The sequence below is a fragment of the Arvicola amphibius genome, chromosome 6 (genome assembly GCF_903992535.2).
Source record: "Arvicola amphibius chromosome 6, mArvAmp1.2, whole genome shotgun sequence".
Lineage (NCBI taxonomy): Eukaryota > Metazoa > Chordata > Mammalia > Rodentia > Cricetidae > Arvicola > Arvicola amphibius.
In genome coordinates, this window is record NC_052052.2 from 85,792,458 (window position 1) to 85,809,026 (window position 16,569).

The window sequence follows — 16,569 nt, forward strand, 5'->3', positions numbered from 1 at the left end:
AAGCTACTTTATCCTTCGTTCTCAGTTCATGGCCTCTTCTGACTGAGTTCTAGCTTTCACTACATCTCACATGCCCCTCTAATGTGAGGAAGCTGCTTTACTTTCAAACAGGACTAAGCTCTGTGTGTCCATGTACAAGGCCCAAGTTGTCATGAAATACTTGAACACTGTGTCTTTTGTTTCTACAGTACAGGAAAATTCTTCAATGCTTGAGCATAAAAGCTGATGCTTCTGCTGTGACAATCCTTTATCCTGTGCCCTTTGTTCTACAAGTCAGCTTTCTCTACCCCAAGTCTGCCCTGTGGCTAAGCTGTGTCTTGTGCAGCTATTAGTGGGACAATTATTCTTTAAGCTGTGCTGGCCCATATATGTTGTCTGTGGTAGCCAGTTCGAGTTTGACCTGCCTTCTCCTGGTGAGTAAGCAGCTGATACTCAAATCCAATCCTTTAGACATGTAGAAAAAAAAAACCTTCTTCATCCACACTTCTGTTGTCTTTAGTACAGGTTCCTTTTGCTTTTGATTTGTTTCTTTTTTTTTTTTCCGAGACAGAGTTTCTTTGTGTAGACCAGGCTGGCCTTGAACTCAAAGAGATCCTTCAGGCTCTGTCTCCTGAGTCCTGGGATTAAAGTTGTATGCCACCACTGCCTAGTATGGTGCAGGTTCTTATTGAATAGATAAATACAATGTGTTCCTCCTAGAACTACACCCTATATGTTAATCCTGCAGGAATGTTTGCCAATAGTTCTCCAGTGTAGTTTATTTTGGGGGAAATAATTTTCATTTTCAAAGAAACTAGTGTTCTCTTCTTGTTAATGTTTGACATTTTTAATTGTTATGAATTAGACTTGTTCTCAAATATTTTCATTCATGTACACAAGACATACTGGCTATGCTTACCCTATATCTCCCTTCCAGCCCTGAGCACCCTCCCTCCTACCCACAATTCTCATGTCTGTCTGCCTTGTTTTGTGATCCATTGAGCTTGACAGTTGTCTGTGTGATCACAGGCTTGGCATAGGCTTGGTGCCATCCACTGGAGCCTGGCAGGTTCTTCACCATACCGATACCCTGCTTTCACAAGCCTTACTTTTTCTCATCCATTATCAATAGGGTTGAATTATATTCTCTTCAGGGTTATTTCCAACCTACAGAACTGTGTGATTTTGTGGGAGGCAATTGTACTATCATGAAATGTCTGTTTCAGTGGTCACAGCATACAGATTGCTTTGTTTTGTTTGCAGTTTTGGTGATTGAAACCCATGGTTCTACTCATGTTAGGCAAGTGATGTGTCATTGAGCTGTGCTCCCAGCCCTGCTTAATGTTTGCTACTGAACACATTTTTTTTTGTGTGTGTTTTTAATCCCTAAAATACAAATACTTTCTGAGTCTCTTTTCCTGTGCTATTGTTTAATTGTACATTTATGAGTAATTACTGTTTGGGGACATTAAAGTCATGTTGAGGCTTTAAAAATATTTTAGTATATATTTTAATTATTATATATTAAAATTTTAATATATATCTTCCTGCATTCCTGCTTTGTCATATCAATGGAGTATTCCCCCAATTCCAGTTTGAAAGTCTCTCTAGTTGGACAGTGGGCTTCATTGTCAGCACCTTCTTTTGTTTAATATTTGCTAAGTTTATCTGTTATTAAACATGTATATGATATGTGCATGTGAGTGTGGGTGTGCTATGATGTGTATGTCAATATCAGAGGACAGCTTTTAAAAATTGTTTCTCCCCTTCCATCATGTAAGTTCCAGGGGTTGATGAGTCATCAGATTTGCTCAGCAGGGCCTTTTATGTGTTGAGTCCTCACTCCAGCCCAGCCCATTCTTCTTGAGTGGGGTACAGTGCTTTTCTTTCCAAGATGTTCAGATGTTAGAAATGACGAAACTGAAGTTTCCTTTTGTGCATCCTGTGGTGCTGTCGCTCTCATACCTCTGCTGAATTATAAACTTCAGCTGGTCAGCAGTGAGAGACCCCTCCCCCGACACACACTTTCCTAGTTCCTACCATGAGTTTCACTAGCCCAGTTCAATGGCTTTATGTCAGTCTATAGCTCATCCCTATGCTCAACAATTTACCACTGAGTGATCATTCTTTTAAAGGAGTCAGTCACCTTTAGAAATGGCCTTCTTCCTACAGAGTATCCCAGGAGCTCGTTGTGTGGAAAACACAGTTTCCACACAGATGTCATGACCAAGTTGGCATGTATTGTATGCATTCAGTTATCACACAGATAACATCTTCTAGATGCAGTTACTAATTGAGGCACTGGAGATGGGTACCAGGCAGTACCACACTGACAGAGATCCTGTGGTAGCTTATTGTTGCTGCCACAAATGACCACCAGATCAATTTCTCTCTGGCAGGCAGCATCTAAAATGAATCTGCAGGGTAAAAAAAAGTCAAAGTATGATAGGGCACATTGATTCATAAGACTGCAGGAGAATCTGTTCTTCCTGTTCATAACCCCTGCAAGTTTCTTCAAGGTTTTGGCTTGTATCCATATACAGCTGTCACCTAGCTTCCATCCTCTTAGGATCTTTACCTCCCTGTTTGCTTCTGATAGTATAAAGGCAGAGTTGTCTTCCTGGGTCATAATCCTTAACTTAGTTTGCCTGCTTGTCTATCAATTTAATCCCTTGTTTCCTAAGGGATTATTTTGGAAGGCTATTATTCTGTCTCCCAAGGTCTCTTTCTCTGTTTAGTGCCAGTTGACTGGGGTAAATGTCTCTCAAAGACTCTTGTGATAAAGTCTTGGTAATTATGGAGGTGGAAGGAGCTTTAAGAGATGTGCCAACTAAGAAATGCCAGGCAATTGGAGGCCTGTGTCTGAATAAGGATGTCAGGACTCAGCCCATCCTCCTCCTCACTCCTTCCTGGGCTGTGCACTGCCAGGCTATGGTCCCAACGTGAAAGAGCCAAATGATTGTGGACTAGAGCCTCAAACACTGTGAGCTCAAACCAACCTTTTCTGTTTTGAGCTAATAGTCTCAGGTATTTTTGTTACAGTGTCCCAAACTAACACAGCACCAGAACTAACAATAATCTGGATCTGCTGGATTCACTCTTTACGTCCAATCAGGAATGTTTCACATCTACTTCCCCACATTGCAGCTTCGGTACAGACTGTCGGGTGTTCAGATGCAAGCACCTCTCTTGGGGATATCGCAAACACAAAGTGGCGGAGGAAATTCCTAACCACTAATTACTGTGGTGTAAAAATTTTCACAAATAAAGTAACATTGGGAAACCCCAGAGTGTGAGTGCCTTGGTGGAAGCTTTTTCAAAGACCCCAGAAAACAGCAGATTCTTTGATAAACAAGCCTGAAAACCGTAGCTAATGGAGTTCGGAGTGAATTCTAGGAACTGTGGGGATGATGTCTCCAGGACTGGTGATCACAGTGGCTGCTGGGAGCTTTCGAGTTGTCATGGAACAGGAGAGTCCAGAGGGAGAAACCAGGACCTTCTAGTTAGAGTCAGTTATAGTTCCTGGAGTCTGGGGTTAGAGTGTAGACATATCTTCATAATGCTTCTGGCATGAAGGTAACGTCAGCTTTCTTTTCCCCACCCCCATTTTGTAGTGAAACAACTGCCAAATCAGAAGAAGTTGATAAAGACGGAGAGCCCCTGCTGTTTCTCTCTGTGCCTCACATTCAAGTCAGGAGCTTTGGGCAGCTGGCACAGTTGTTATCAGTTGCCAAAGACAACAAGCTGCAGGAGGCCCAGGCCTGCATTGAAGGTGATATGGACTCTCCACTTGGCATTTGAGCTTTCAGACACACAATCTTGGAGGAAGGGAAGGCCTTTACTATATTTACTTGAAAAAAATCTACCATGTAAAAGATTAAAAAGTCATATGTACCATTTCATGAGAATTGTCATTCATTTCCCTTGGCTGAGCTGTTAGTGCCCACGTCCAGTCTCTGCTTTAAACAGAAAGTCTGATGTGTCAGCAGCAGCCTTCTAGGTTTCTCACTTTTCACATATGGCTTCTGGAAGGCCCAGTGCCCTGTGGTATGTAAGCTCATGTTAGAAGACAGGTTATAGGAACCAGCATGAGTCCTCTTGGAACACCGTGTTGTGCATGACAGTCTGTTTCCTCCAAGAGGGATTTGAACTTGTTCACTGGAGGAGACAGCTCTTCTTATGTTCCTTTCTCATTCCTCAACCATATTCCACTTGTGAAATCACAGACGTCTGTGAATAGTTATGTGCATTCAGCTCCATCAGAAAGTTTCTTTCACTGAAGAGATACACTAACCTCATTATCATTCACTATAAGTGTCTAATGTGGAAAGTACTGTGGTAGTTGCCTCTTAAACTTGGGTAACATACATTTCCCATCAGGAGAAACACCCACTCATAGGTAATGATGTATTCTATATCTTTTGTGGGCTTAAAATAGGTGACTAGTGAATTGCAGGAATGTGATTAAAACTAAATTCTGCCTACTTCTATGTGAGGTGAGAGAATTCTCTTTAAAAATAAAAATGTTAGGGCTGGAGAGATGGCTCAGTGGGTAAGCACACTTGTGCAAACATTATGAATTGAGTTCAAGCCCCAGAACTGACACAAAAATCTGGGCAGAGGTGACCCTATCACTGTGAGACAGGCAGGGGTCTCTGGAGATGATTGCCAGGCTAGATCCAGGTTCAGTGAGAGGGCAAAGAATGATATGACAGAGTACTGCCATCCTTCACGTACCTCTGCAAGCATGATTGTGTGCAAGCAGCTTCATTTTATCTTATTCCAGCTGCTCATTGTGTAGCCACCTATACAACAAAGCTACTTCTTTGAGTAGGGATAAAATCCTGAGTGCAGAGTCGGATTCAAGACAGTTAGCAGAGGAGACACAATCCGGGGACCACTGTATACTTGCTTTAGCTAACTGGTCATCATTCTTTGATGAATTTGGTCCGTTCTGTAAGGTCCTGCTATGTAAGGTTTATAGCACAGGATCATTTACAAGTTAGGTCTTCCCTTGCTGCTTATTTTTTTTTAAATCTTTATTGAACAACAGTCACAAGGAAGGTCAGTTGAAGTGCTTGGTTTGTGGCCTGTTCCTTGGTTCTATTTCTTGTCTCACATCAAACCATATGAAGTAATGCTCTATGGCATAGCTCACTTTCGGTTGGAGAGGTAAAGTCATCATTTCAGTCAAGTTAGACTATTAAAATTTATCTTATGCACATTGTATCTCCACATCTTAATTTCAGAGTTTCATTTTTCTAGAATGTTCTATTCTAAACCAAGTTTCTCTCATTTCCCCTTAATTTTAACTATACTGTTTTTGATTTTTACAAATTCCACTTTTTGCATCTCTGGGATCCAGTTTTGTTTCTGTATCACCCTGGCCAGGAGTTTTTACTTGTCCTCCACAGTTTTGGAACACTTGAAAATGCTGACTACATTGATTTTCCCAACTCTTATCATCAAGAGGTCAGACTGTGTGCACCAAGAGGTTAGGCACTTCAAGCATGTGGAAAAATTGTAGCAGACCTGTAGAGCGAAGGAAACCTTCTTGGGAAAGAAAGGGCTTAGGAATGGGGAACAACGGCAGGCATAGCCAGGTGAAGACATGGAATGGGAAACAGTGGCAGGCATAGCTTTTGTAGGCAAAAGCATTCTCTTCAAACCAACTCCGAGCATGTTAGTTGAATGTACCTACTGCGCACAGTATCCTATAGTCAACAAAAGAAGGGTGTTAGTCTTGGTTTTGGTCTTACTAGGGAGAGGATATAACACAAGGAAGAGCATATGAAGAGGTTTAAGACAGCTCCTAATACAACAGACTCTCAGGAAGAGAGAGAACCTAATAGGCTTGGCCAGAGATAGCTGAATGCAAGGAGCCAGTAAAGGAGAATTTGGTGGATTTCTTAGTCTTTGTATCTGGATAATCTTTAATATTTATATATTGATTTTTTTCAGCTAACAGAGACCCTATCGTGAAAATCTTGGGCTCAGATTATGGTGAAATGAAAGACGATTCCACTACCTTAACTATTCTTGATACGATCAACAAAGACAATGAAACATATATCAAAAGGAAAATTGCCATCCTGCTGAAGCAACTGGACCTGCATCTGCTCAATCATTCCCTTAAGCACATCTCACTGTGAGTGCGAAGAGAAGCAGTTCAAGACTAGTTACAAAACTATGCTTTCAGTATTGTAGAGAGAAATACAGGAAAAGTATAGAAGTTACTGCTGTTGAGTTAACATTTCAGTTTACAGGAACAAAATGTCCATTCTATTGTATTTATTTATACAAGATCTAATGACAATTTCTTACTATTACTAGGACAGTCTAATGGGGTTTTCTTCAGGCCAGAAGGCTTTAAGCACCTGGCTGTTTTCAAAGACTCTTTAAATAATTGCATATATCATTAAGAGGCAATACAAATAGCATGCAGGGTTTATATAGGACAACTTGTGCTTATATTTCTAGTAATTTTTAGGCTGTGGTACTCTTATTATTAAATGAACACTTGAGAGTAGGCAAGATGGCTCAACAGATAGAAACAGCTGCCGCTAAGCCTGGTGACCTAAGTTCTACCCCTTGGTGAAGGGAGAAAGCTGACTCACACAGCTTGTCCTATGACCTCAGTGCATGGCCTGTTGCATACACACAGGTATGCGCAAATAAAGAAGCAATTTTAAAAAGAAATGAACATTTGTGTGTATTTAGTGTTGTTGTAGATGTGATTTTCTTTTCTGTTTACTTTTTAATTTTATTTTTCAAGATTTTAGCTTTCATAGCTCCATTTTTGAGAAATTCTTACCCCTCCCACTGGTTCATTGGTCCCCTTTGTCTCTCTGGACATTTTGTCTTCTACTTACAAGTCATACATGTATATATAATATATACACATGATTTTCTTCATCAATATAAAACCTAGGTCAATGTAAATTTCTTGAGGTTTTTAAGATGGTTAAAATGACTTCAGTATTAATTGCAAATAGGCACACACACCCCCACCACACACACACATACACACACACACAAACACACACACACACATTATGGAATGTATCCATGTGTTTTCTTTTGACTCTGTTTCGAAGCACTTGATTTTTTTAATGTTTGTTTCAGAGAGATCCGTTTGAATCCAGCGACATTTAAGAAAGACATTGAGCTGCTCAAACGTTTCTCCGGAAAAGGGGACCAGACAGTATTGGAGTCAATTGAATACACTTCAGGTTTGTGACTTCTCGGGTTCATTTGACATGATTTATATTTTCATAACTGTGTTTGAAACACTTTCCCATGGTTGTATTCCAGTTGAATATTCAAGATAATGAACTCTCTTATATCCTACAACCCCTATTTTGTTGAAGCAGATATACTTTCAACTCACTCGATTGAACTCCTCCTACTTATGGTTTCAGATTATGAATTTTCAAATGGCTGTCGTGCCCCACCATGGAGACAGATTCAAGGGGAGATTTGTTATGTGCTGGTGAAGCCGCATGATGTGGAGACTCTGTGCATCACCTGCAGTGCAGAAGGAGTGTTTTTAAATGGTGTAAGTACTTTTTAAAGAAACATAGCAAAACAGAGATGTCTAGGGTTCTGTGCTAAGTGTGTGAGGGATGGCTTATATTTTGAGTTGCGTCCTGATGGTTGTAGAGAAAGGAACATTGCTCTGAGAGACAGAAGCCTGATCCTTTTCCATTCATCTCCCAAGTGAATCCCAAACCATCTTAGAATCAGCTTCGGTAATTGTCACTGCAGAGCATGGAGCCAGGTTTTGAAGAAAAGGGCTCAGAAATAACGCTTCCCACATCTCTAAGCTAAAATTCCTTTAAAAGAATTGGTTCCCAGATTTGTTACATGTGGATTAAAGCTAGGAAAGGGCAAAAGGACAAGACAGGCAATTTTGGAAATAGCTGTAGTTTATATCCCAAGAGTTCAAGGGCAAAGGAAAAGAGGAGGGTCTTCAGTGTGGAAGCGAGGAACAAGAGCCCCAGTGTAGAGGATACCCTTCTAGGCTGCACTTACTCTCGTGGAGCTCAGAGAGTCTTGACAAAGCAGGCCTTAGCTTGGGGGTGTGGATGCTGCCCAGTTTGTGCTGGTACCTCCGGAGGTGGCAGACTTGGGACCTGAGCCTGTGAAGGTGGAGCACCAGGCTCCCCAAATGACATCTCTGAGAGTCTGTGGGAGAAGCAGAAACTGGACACTGGAATCAACTACTACATGGGAAGCATGAAAAGGAAAACCTATTACTGGGTTGACCTGCTGGGACAGTGGGCACTTTAGAAGGAGTGACAGTTTTCCTTTGATCCTTGCTGTCTGAACTCAGACAACAAACCAACCTACCAAAACAGAAATTTAGTTTAGATTCTAAGACTAAGGATGAAAGTGATAAGCAACATACAACCTCTGAGATCCTAGGTTAGCACATGTGAATTCTGGTCTCTTTTTGAGTTACTGAACTCACTAGGAGGCGCTCAGCACCTCCAGTAATATCTCATCTTTGGAACCTTTGGTGTGAATTTGGGATTCACAAGGAGGTTCCAGGTCCCAACTGAGAACACCCCCCCCATCACAGTGGTGGTTTTACAAGATCTTATGCCCTGCCTGTGTTGGTTTGAGGGTCCTCCTGGTACTTCCTTTGGGAAGACCTTATGGAATCTTCTGGCACCTTTGAGTGCTATTCCCTCACTAGTAGTTAACTTGACTTATTTCTGCATGCAGAAAATAGGTTATAATTCTGCTCATTGGTTTGTGTATTTTTTAGAAAAGTAAAATTTCTAGTAGAAAATATAAAATAAGAAATGATTTCTTTTAACTTGTAGAGAGGAGCAAGCAGCTTGTGTTTCTATCAAGGATTAGATTGTGAAGCATTCAATATTTCTTTCAGATGTAAAAGAAAAATTCAAACACCAAAACCAGAAAAACTTTCAATTCCCAAATATTAAAAACAGTATAGTTGTGCTGGTTGAGACTGCTCATTAGTTTCCCAGCAGTCCAGACCCAAAATAATCACTCAGAAACTGTATTATTACAAGACTGTTTGGCCTATTAGTTCACGCTTCTTATTGGCTAGCTCTCATATCTTAAATTAACCCATTCCTTTTATTTTATATTTTACCATGAGGCTCGTGGTTTACTGGCAAGGCTTTAGGCATCTGTCTCTTCCAGGGCTACATGGTATCTCCCTGACTCCACCTACTCTCTCTTCCTCTATCTGCTTAAAATTCCGGCCTTGCCCTAATCTGTGCTGCAATAGGTCCCAAGCAGCTTCTTTATTAAACAATGATATTCACAGCATCACAGCATCCAGCGTTTTCCTTTTCTGTCTAAATTAAAAGGAAGGTTTCAACCTTAACATAGCAAGATTACATACAACAAAACAGTTATCAAGCAAGAATTTTAGTTACAATATTCATATCTACTATATCTTTTATCATAACTAAGAAAAATTATAATTATAAATATCCATTCTTCAATTTTATCAAAGACTCCAGAAGAATTTCATATTGCCTAAGTAAACAGGAAGTGCATTGTAGGCAACTTCTAAAACTCTAGAATTGACAGAGACTTCTTGCTACCTGGACAGTCATCCAAAGTTCTTCTGTAACATTGTGGTCAACCATCTTCAGCCTATAGGCCCATAGTATCTGGCAGATTTTTCTATGAAGCAGGAAATTCCAATTATAGTTCTGCCTATACTGGCAGTTTGTCAGTCACTTTCTTCTGTGTCCTGCAGAATGTCTGGTAGATTCTTTTATGAAGCAGGAACCCTGAAGGACTGTCACACCTTCTTTATGCAGCTTCTGTGGATCCTACATGTCTAGTTCATATAGCATACCATCAAGCAGTCCAGGCAAGAGCAGTTTCTTGCCCAAATGGCTAGCAAACTCCATAATGAGCATCTTTGATGCCTATCATCCTCTTGAAGTATATTGGTGCTGCCGGAAGCAAATGTGTCTCATTGTCATGAAAAGTCCTAAGTTCTTAAACATTTTAAATGCCATCTTCTGTTAGTCTTTGAAAGGATTGAAGAATAACTGTGCATATGAAATATATCTCTGTACATCTAGAAAACCTAACATGACTACAAGCATGGCTATTATAGATGATTATCTATTAACCTGTATTTCTTAATATACATTACATTTTTAAATGAGCTTCACAAACATAATACCTATACCAAGAATAAGAAATATATATATATATATATATATATATAACAAAATTGACCTTAAATTTGTATAAATAAAGCAAGATATACAAATGCAGAGTATTAATCTCTATAGCATATTCCCCTTTAAATATAGCAAACATTTATAAACAACATCTGGGAATTTGGGCATGGTTCTCTCCAAACTGCTTCCTGCTTTCATTAGGTGAAATAATTGGGGGTTCACGGAGACCTTTCTGGGGATGTTGGTCCATCAAACCACATTAGCCTGGAAGGAATCCACAGGTTCTCATTTTCTGCAAAAATAAAGACAAAACCTCTTTTCCAAAGCAACATATCCTTAGACCCAAATTTTGAAGTCAAGATACCTTTAAAACATATATGTTGGTTTAGCCGCCCATACATGAAATGTCTCTCTGTACTTACCTCCTTCACAATTAAAAAATTAAAAAAAATAGAATTGTATATAATATTATATTATATATAATATTATATTATATATATTTCATATATATGCGTATACTACCTCTTTACATAGCTTATTTTTCTTTATTCCTTTAATCTATGACAGTCTGTACTCTGTCTCTTTAAAGACTTTGCTTTATTTTTTTCTATATTCTTTTTCTTCTCTCTCTCAAGACCATGTACAGTTATCCAACACTGTGACCCATTTAGAGGTCTTTTCCATCTGAATTTGTCTTTATTGTGTATTGGTTATCATTTTCTGATCAGGACCACTTCTTAAGATGCTAAGCTGCATGGCTAGGACTAAGGTTGCTTGACTTTTGGCTATGACCAGTCCAACATGCCCCTGAGAATGCTAGGTGGGAGCTGTCTTCACCATCTCAACTCTGGTAACCAATTAACCCATTCTGCCACCAACTAACTTGCAGCATGCTGCCCACAAACCCCATTTAAGTGCTCGGCTTCCTGAAAGAATCAGAGTTCATGCTGCCAGCATGAACCAGGAACTTATGCTGAGTCAGTAAGCCTTCTCTTAAAGGAGCCACAGCACCATTGCTCACCACCAGCAAACAGATTCCATCTGAAAAAAAATGTGGCTACCAAAAAACTGTGCTTTGGTTCCCATTTTTATGGGTCTAGAAGCCATCTTTAAAAAACAAAACAAAACTTTTTTTCGGTTATATGTGAATCTGTGCCTCAGACAGTGGGCACCATTCTGTTGGTTGAGACAGTTCATTTCATGGCTGCCCAGACCTGAAATAATCACACGTAAACTGTATTATTTCAACACTGCTTGGCCGATTAGCTCATGCTTCTTATTGGCTAGCTCTTATATATCAAATTAACCTGTTCCTATTATTTTATATTTTACCACAAGGCTCGTGGTTTACTGGCAAGACTCTAGGTGTCTGCCTCCTCTGGTAGCTACATAGTATCTCCCTAACTCTGTCTACTCTCTCCTCCTCTATCTGCTTGGACTCCAGCCTTACCCTATTCTGTGCTGCAATAGGCCCAAAGCAGCTTCTTTATTAACTAAGGATATTCACAGCATTCAGAGGGGAATCCCACATCATACTTGTGTGTTTTTGTAACTTCTTATGATAGAATAATACAGTAAGGAAGAAAAGGTAATGAACAAAAGGCTGAGGTGGGTGGAAGAGGAGATAAAAGCAGAGTGAGAAGAGACATGAAGTTCTATAGAGGTGCTAGCCCTAGAAAATGAACACATAGCAATCTGCAACACACAGACAAGACAGAGTGTGACACATACAGGCTTTTCTCTGGTGGAATTCTAAGCCTTAGGCCTTTTGTGACTTCATCAGTTAAGGTTCTTGAAGTCATAATCTATTTTCACAGTAGAGGAGAGCAGAGGAAGGGACATCACTGACTGGAGAGCAGAGCTCTGCATGCACAGAGGAGGTACTCAAATGTGGGGAAGGGCGAACAGATAAAGGGCTGAGAAAATGAACTCAAGGGAAGGATGTTGCCTATATACATCATACACAAAGACTGCCACATGCATCTTTTAACAAAATAATCATGAACATGAGATGAGGATTTGTAGGAGGTAGGGGAACTGATAGGGGTGGAAATTAGATAATAAAGGCTGGAAGTGAGCATAATTGAAATGTATTCATATATGTATGAGATTGTCAAAACAAATTTAATTAAAAAAATACCAACACATATACATAGGCTGTGACATTCTGGTCTGATTCCTCTCTTGAATGTTCCATTAATAATTCCATCAAACCTTTCCTCCCAAAGGGCAAAACAGAAGAGGAAGGGCAAATTAATTATGAGAGACAAGGCGAAATTTACAAAGACCTTGTTACATGTTTAAAAGACAAATCACCTATATTTTCAGAAAATATGTCTAAGCAGGTAAGCTCTGATATTCCTTTTATATTACTTGACTACAACTTTTTATAGCCTTTCCATATTTTCATTACTCTAAACTCAAACTGTATACCTGTTAAGTAATAACATCAAATTCTTTCTTCTAATTCTTACCTCTGGTGAACTCTGATATATTTTGTTCTACTAATTTACCTAGTGCAGGTGTTTCATGTCAGTGGGATCACAGGATCCACTTAATATCTGTATCTATGTGAGAGAAATCATATGGAGTACCAAAGGGTACTGACCCTTTCTTTGGTTTATTTCACTTAGCATGTTATCTCAAGGTTTTTCATGCTTATATTTCCATTCCTTTTTATAGTTTCATTCTATTTCACTTACATGTATGCTATAATGTCCTTGCTTCATTTCCTGTTGTAGATATAAAATACCACCACCAAAAGCAACTTAAGGAAGAATGGGTTTATTTTTATTCACAGTCCCATGTTACAATTCAGCACTGCAGGGAAGACAGTAGATACAGGAAACAGTTGGTCACATTCACAGTCAAGAGCAGAGAGAGAACAAATTAATGCAGGCATTCTTTTAGTGCTTAACAGGCTTTCTCTGCCATCACACATTCAGTATCTCCTGCTTAGGGAATGATGCCACCCACACTGCAGGTCTTCCCACCCAATAAACATGATTGAGATAATCTCCCACAAACAAGCCCACAAGTCAGCCTGATCTTGTAGATTCTCTTCCCAGCTGACTGTAGATTGTGTCATGTTGATAATTAAAACTAACCAGTACACACACATTTAGATGTACTAAACTGGGCTTTTCTACCCCATGAACACAGTCTACAAGAATCCATTTGAGTTTGTACTTTTTTGGATGGCCACTTGAAAGTGGATTTTTTTGGACACATGGTAATTTTATGTCATCCTGCATCATTTGAAATTTTACAAGGAGTACAACAACAGTGATGCCCAAGGAGTGCATTTATTACTTATCCTCCAGGATGTATTTTCATATTGTTTGATAGAATCTTAGTGAGTTACTGGTGGGTCTCTGATATCTAGCCTCTTATTTCCTTTATCTCATCCCTAACATCCTTGCTTGACTTTCTGAAAACATTTATCTTTAAATATTGCACGTCTTTAACTTTTAAACTTTCTTATAAAATTATTTTAAATTGCCTAGCTTTGTTCTTTGATGATTTCATATATGAATACAGAGCATCCTACTTTTACCCTACCATCTTTGTCTCCCTCCCAATACCCTTCACCACCCTGTCATTACCTAACACCTCTTCATGTCTTTTTACTTTATCTTGTGATCTATTGATTTTAAAAGTCCAAGTAGTCACAGTTTGGAACTTCCACTGGAGTCTGGTGAAATCACTGCTTGGAATACAACTGAAGACCATGACTGTCGATCCCTCAGAATCCATTAGCTGCTAATAGTGCAACGGGGAGGATCAGGACCCCATGATCTATGGTTAGCGTTTGACAGGTTCCAGCATTGTACAGGCTCAATAAATAGGTAACCCCAGCTGCTGTTGGAATCAGGTTTTGCAGTGCTCCCAAAGATAGCATTTGCAGTCCTTCTGATCTGATTTCCACTCCCCTCTTCTGCAGTGTTCCCTAATTCAGGGAGGGGCGGTATAAGATTTATGTTTTGGGACAATGCTCTATTCTCAATATTTTATGAAAGTTTGTCATCCATTCCCCAAATTATTGTTAGTATATTAGCATCTCTCAATATATTGCTGATCATTGTTTTTGAAGAAGCTTTCTTTTTGTATTTTTCTCTTTTCTAGAGAGACAGACCAAGAGGGAGGGAAGAAAGTGGAGAAGAAAAAGAAATATGGTGGGGGAGAAAGAGATATTTTCAGAAACTGGTTAATGCAGTTTTTGGAGTCAAGCAAATCTGAGATTTGGAGGGAGGTCAATGTAGTGGGCTGGAGTACAAACAAGCAGAGAATCATGCCTGGAACCCTAATCCCATGATCCATTGAGTTGGAGACTCAGGCAAGGATTTCTGTTTCCAGCCCAGGGAGAGTAAATCCTAGCCTTCCCTCTGTAGGCCTTAACCTTCCTGCGTGAGGTAGGCTCACATTACAGAGGGCAATCAACTTAGAGTCTACTGATTCAAATGTAAATCCTTGCTAAAATTACATACACAGCAATACTTTACTTGGTATAAACAAAAGCATTAGGTACCTTAGTCCAACCAGACAGAGACAAACAGAACTATTAAACCTAGTTCTGCTAATTTTCTTTACCCTTACATGCTTTTAACAGTGTGAAAATGTCAGTGACAGCCCCACCCATCTCTCAAAGCCAATAGTGCCATCACATGTTTGCACTACCTTCCTCTGGGTTACCTGTCATTACTAGAGATTTCTGTTTGGTTTGTTCCATGAGACAAGATCTTAATAGGTAGGGACAGCTTTGATCTCAGGATTCTTCTCCCCAAGCCTCTAATTACCCTGATTACAAACATGTGCCATTCTAACTGTGAAGGATTTTATTCCAGAAGTCCCCTAACACAGGATGATATTGGAGTGTCGTCAATGGTAGTTCAAATTCTCCAGAAAATGCTAGTCTAATGTTTGACCCGGGTGTATAAACTGTTGCTGCAGGAAACTCTTAGGTTGGTGATATTCATTGGAGTGCCCTAGTTTTAGGTTCAGGCCTTACTTTATGTTCATCTATATCCTGGAACCTTGAGTCTGAAGCATCTCTGGTTGTTTTGCCAATGAATAACATTCATTTCTTGTAAGAAAAGAGAAGGAAAAATGTACTAAAGGAGGGGCTAAAATTCAGGTGTAGGGTTCAGGCACATCCCACATCCTTGAGAGCTCTGGAGCCTCTCAAGAATCAGTTTCCCATCTGGATCCAGAGTCTTTCCATGTTTTGAGGATCTCCTTAGGTTTGCTTTTTGCACTAAAATCTTTTTTGTAAATTTCTCCTGAGAAAGCCATTAACCATGTTCTGTTGAAGCTATTTTGATGTGTTTCATCTGTCTTTGTTGAGGATGGAGTTTTGTAGGCATTTTCAGATAAAGATTAGCAAGGGCCAAATCAACCTTATTACAATCAGAAATCTAACATGTCTATTTATTAATCATATGCTTAAAAAACCCTTTAGCAATATTTTCTTATAGCAAAATTCACAGATGATCTTTCATGTAAATTTGCATGGTATTCAGACAATGTATGTGGAACCCCAGATCAAGACAGAGAACATTATCATCATTATTGAAAATGCCTTCATATTGATTCTGGTTTTATTTCTATCTGTCATAGACAACACATCAGATTTCTGCCCTTATAGATTAGTTGTGCTTAGTATTTTATTGATTCAAATGATATAAAAACTTTCAGCTTGTTTTTGAGATTCATAGATGTTTGTATTTAAGTTTGTTACTTTTGTGAATTAATTTTATTTCATTGTCTGCACAATCACAGCTTGGTTTAGCTGCTCACTTGTTGATAGTCATGGAGGGTCATTTTTATGGTCTGGGCTTTCAGTACAACTGTTCTATGACCTGGATGTCTGCAGGTCTGCTGGGATGAACACTCTTCCACTTCCCACATTCTATTAAGTTTCTTGTTTTGATCCATCTAGATAGAAGTGTGCCAGTCTGAATCAGTTTTTCAAGAGTCAGATGGTTCACTAATTTTCTATAAGTTTGACTTCTATTTCTGCTCTTTTTTTTTATCATTTCCCTTCCTTCTTCCTTCCATCCCTCCCCTCTTCCCACCTCCTTCCCTTTTTCTTTCCCCTCCCACTTATTTTTTTTTACTTTTCCTTGGATTCATTTACTTTCCCTATGAATTTCTTAAGTTGGAAATTTTATTTCGTTGATTTGAAGCTTTTGTTTTTCTTTCTATTATTGTTGGTGTTATTATTTACTGTAAAACTCTTTAGATGTACCATAAGAACTACATTCCTTAAACCTTGATCTGTGATTTTTTTTATTCAAATCAACATATCTGAGGATGTTCTCAAGATCATTCTTTTATTGATTTCTAGTTCAATTCCCAATGTATTAGGTAAAAAATATTCTATATAATTTTAGAAGTCATGTGTTAA

At 39.2% G+C, this 16,569-nt stretch overlaps 1 protein-coding gene across 1 annotated transcript in view; it reads left to right on the plus strand.

Moving 5' to 3' along the window:
- The window catches only part of Odad2 (outer dynein arm docking complex subunit 2), a 162,067-nt gene that overhangs the window by 7,436 nt on the left and 138,062 nt on the right, over positions 1–16,569 (plus strand). Inside the window, 5 exon segments of the mRNA XM_038335418.1 lie at positions 3,594–3,751; positions 5,941–6,127; positions 7,105–7,211; positions 7,401–7,537; positions 12,392–12,508. Of these exon segments, the coding sequence (XP_038191346.1) occupies positions 3,594–3,751; positions 5,941–6,127; positions 7,105–7,211; positions 7,401–7,537; positions 12,392–12,508 (706 nt within the window).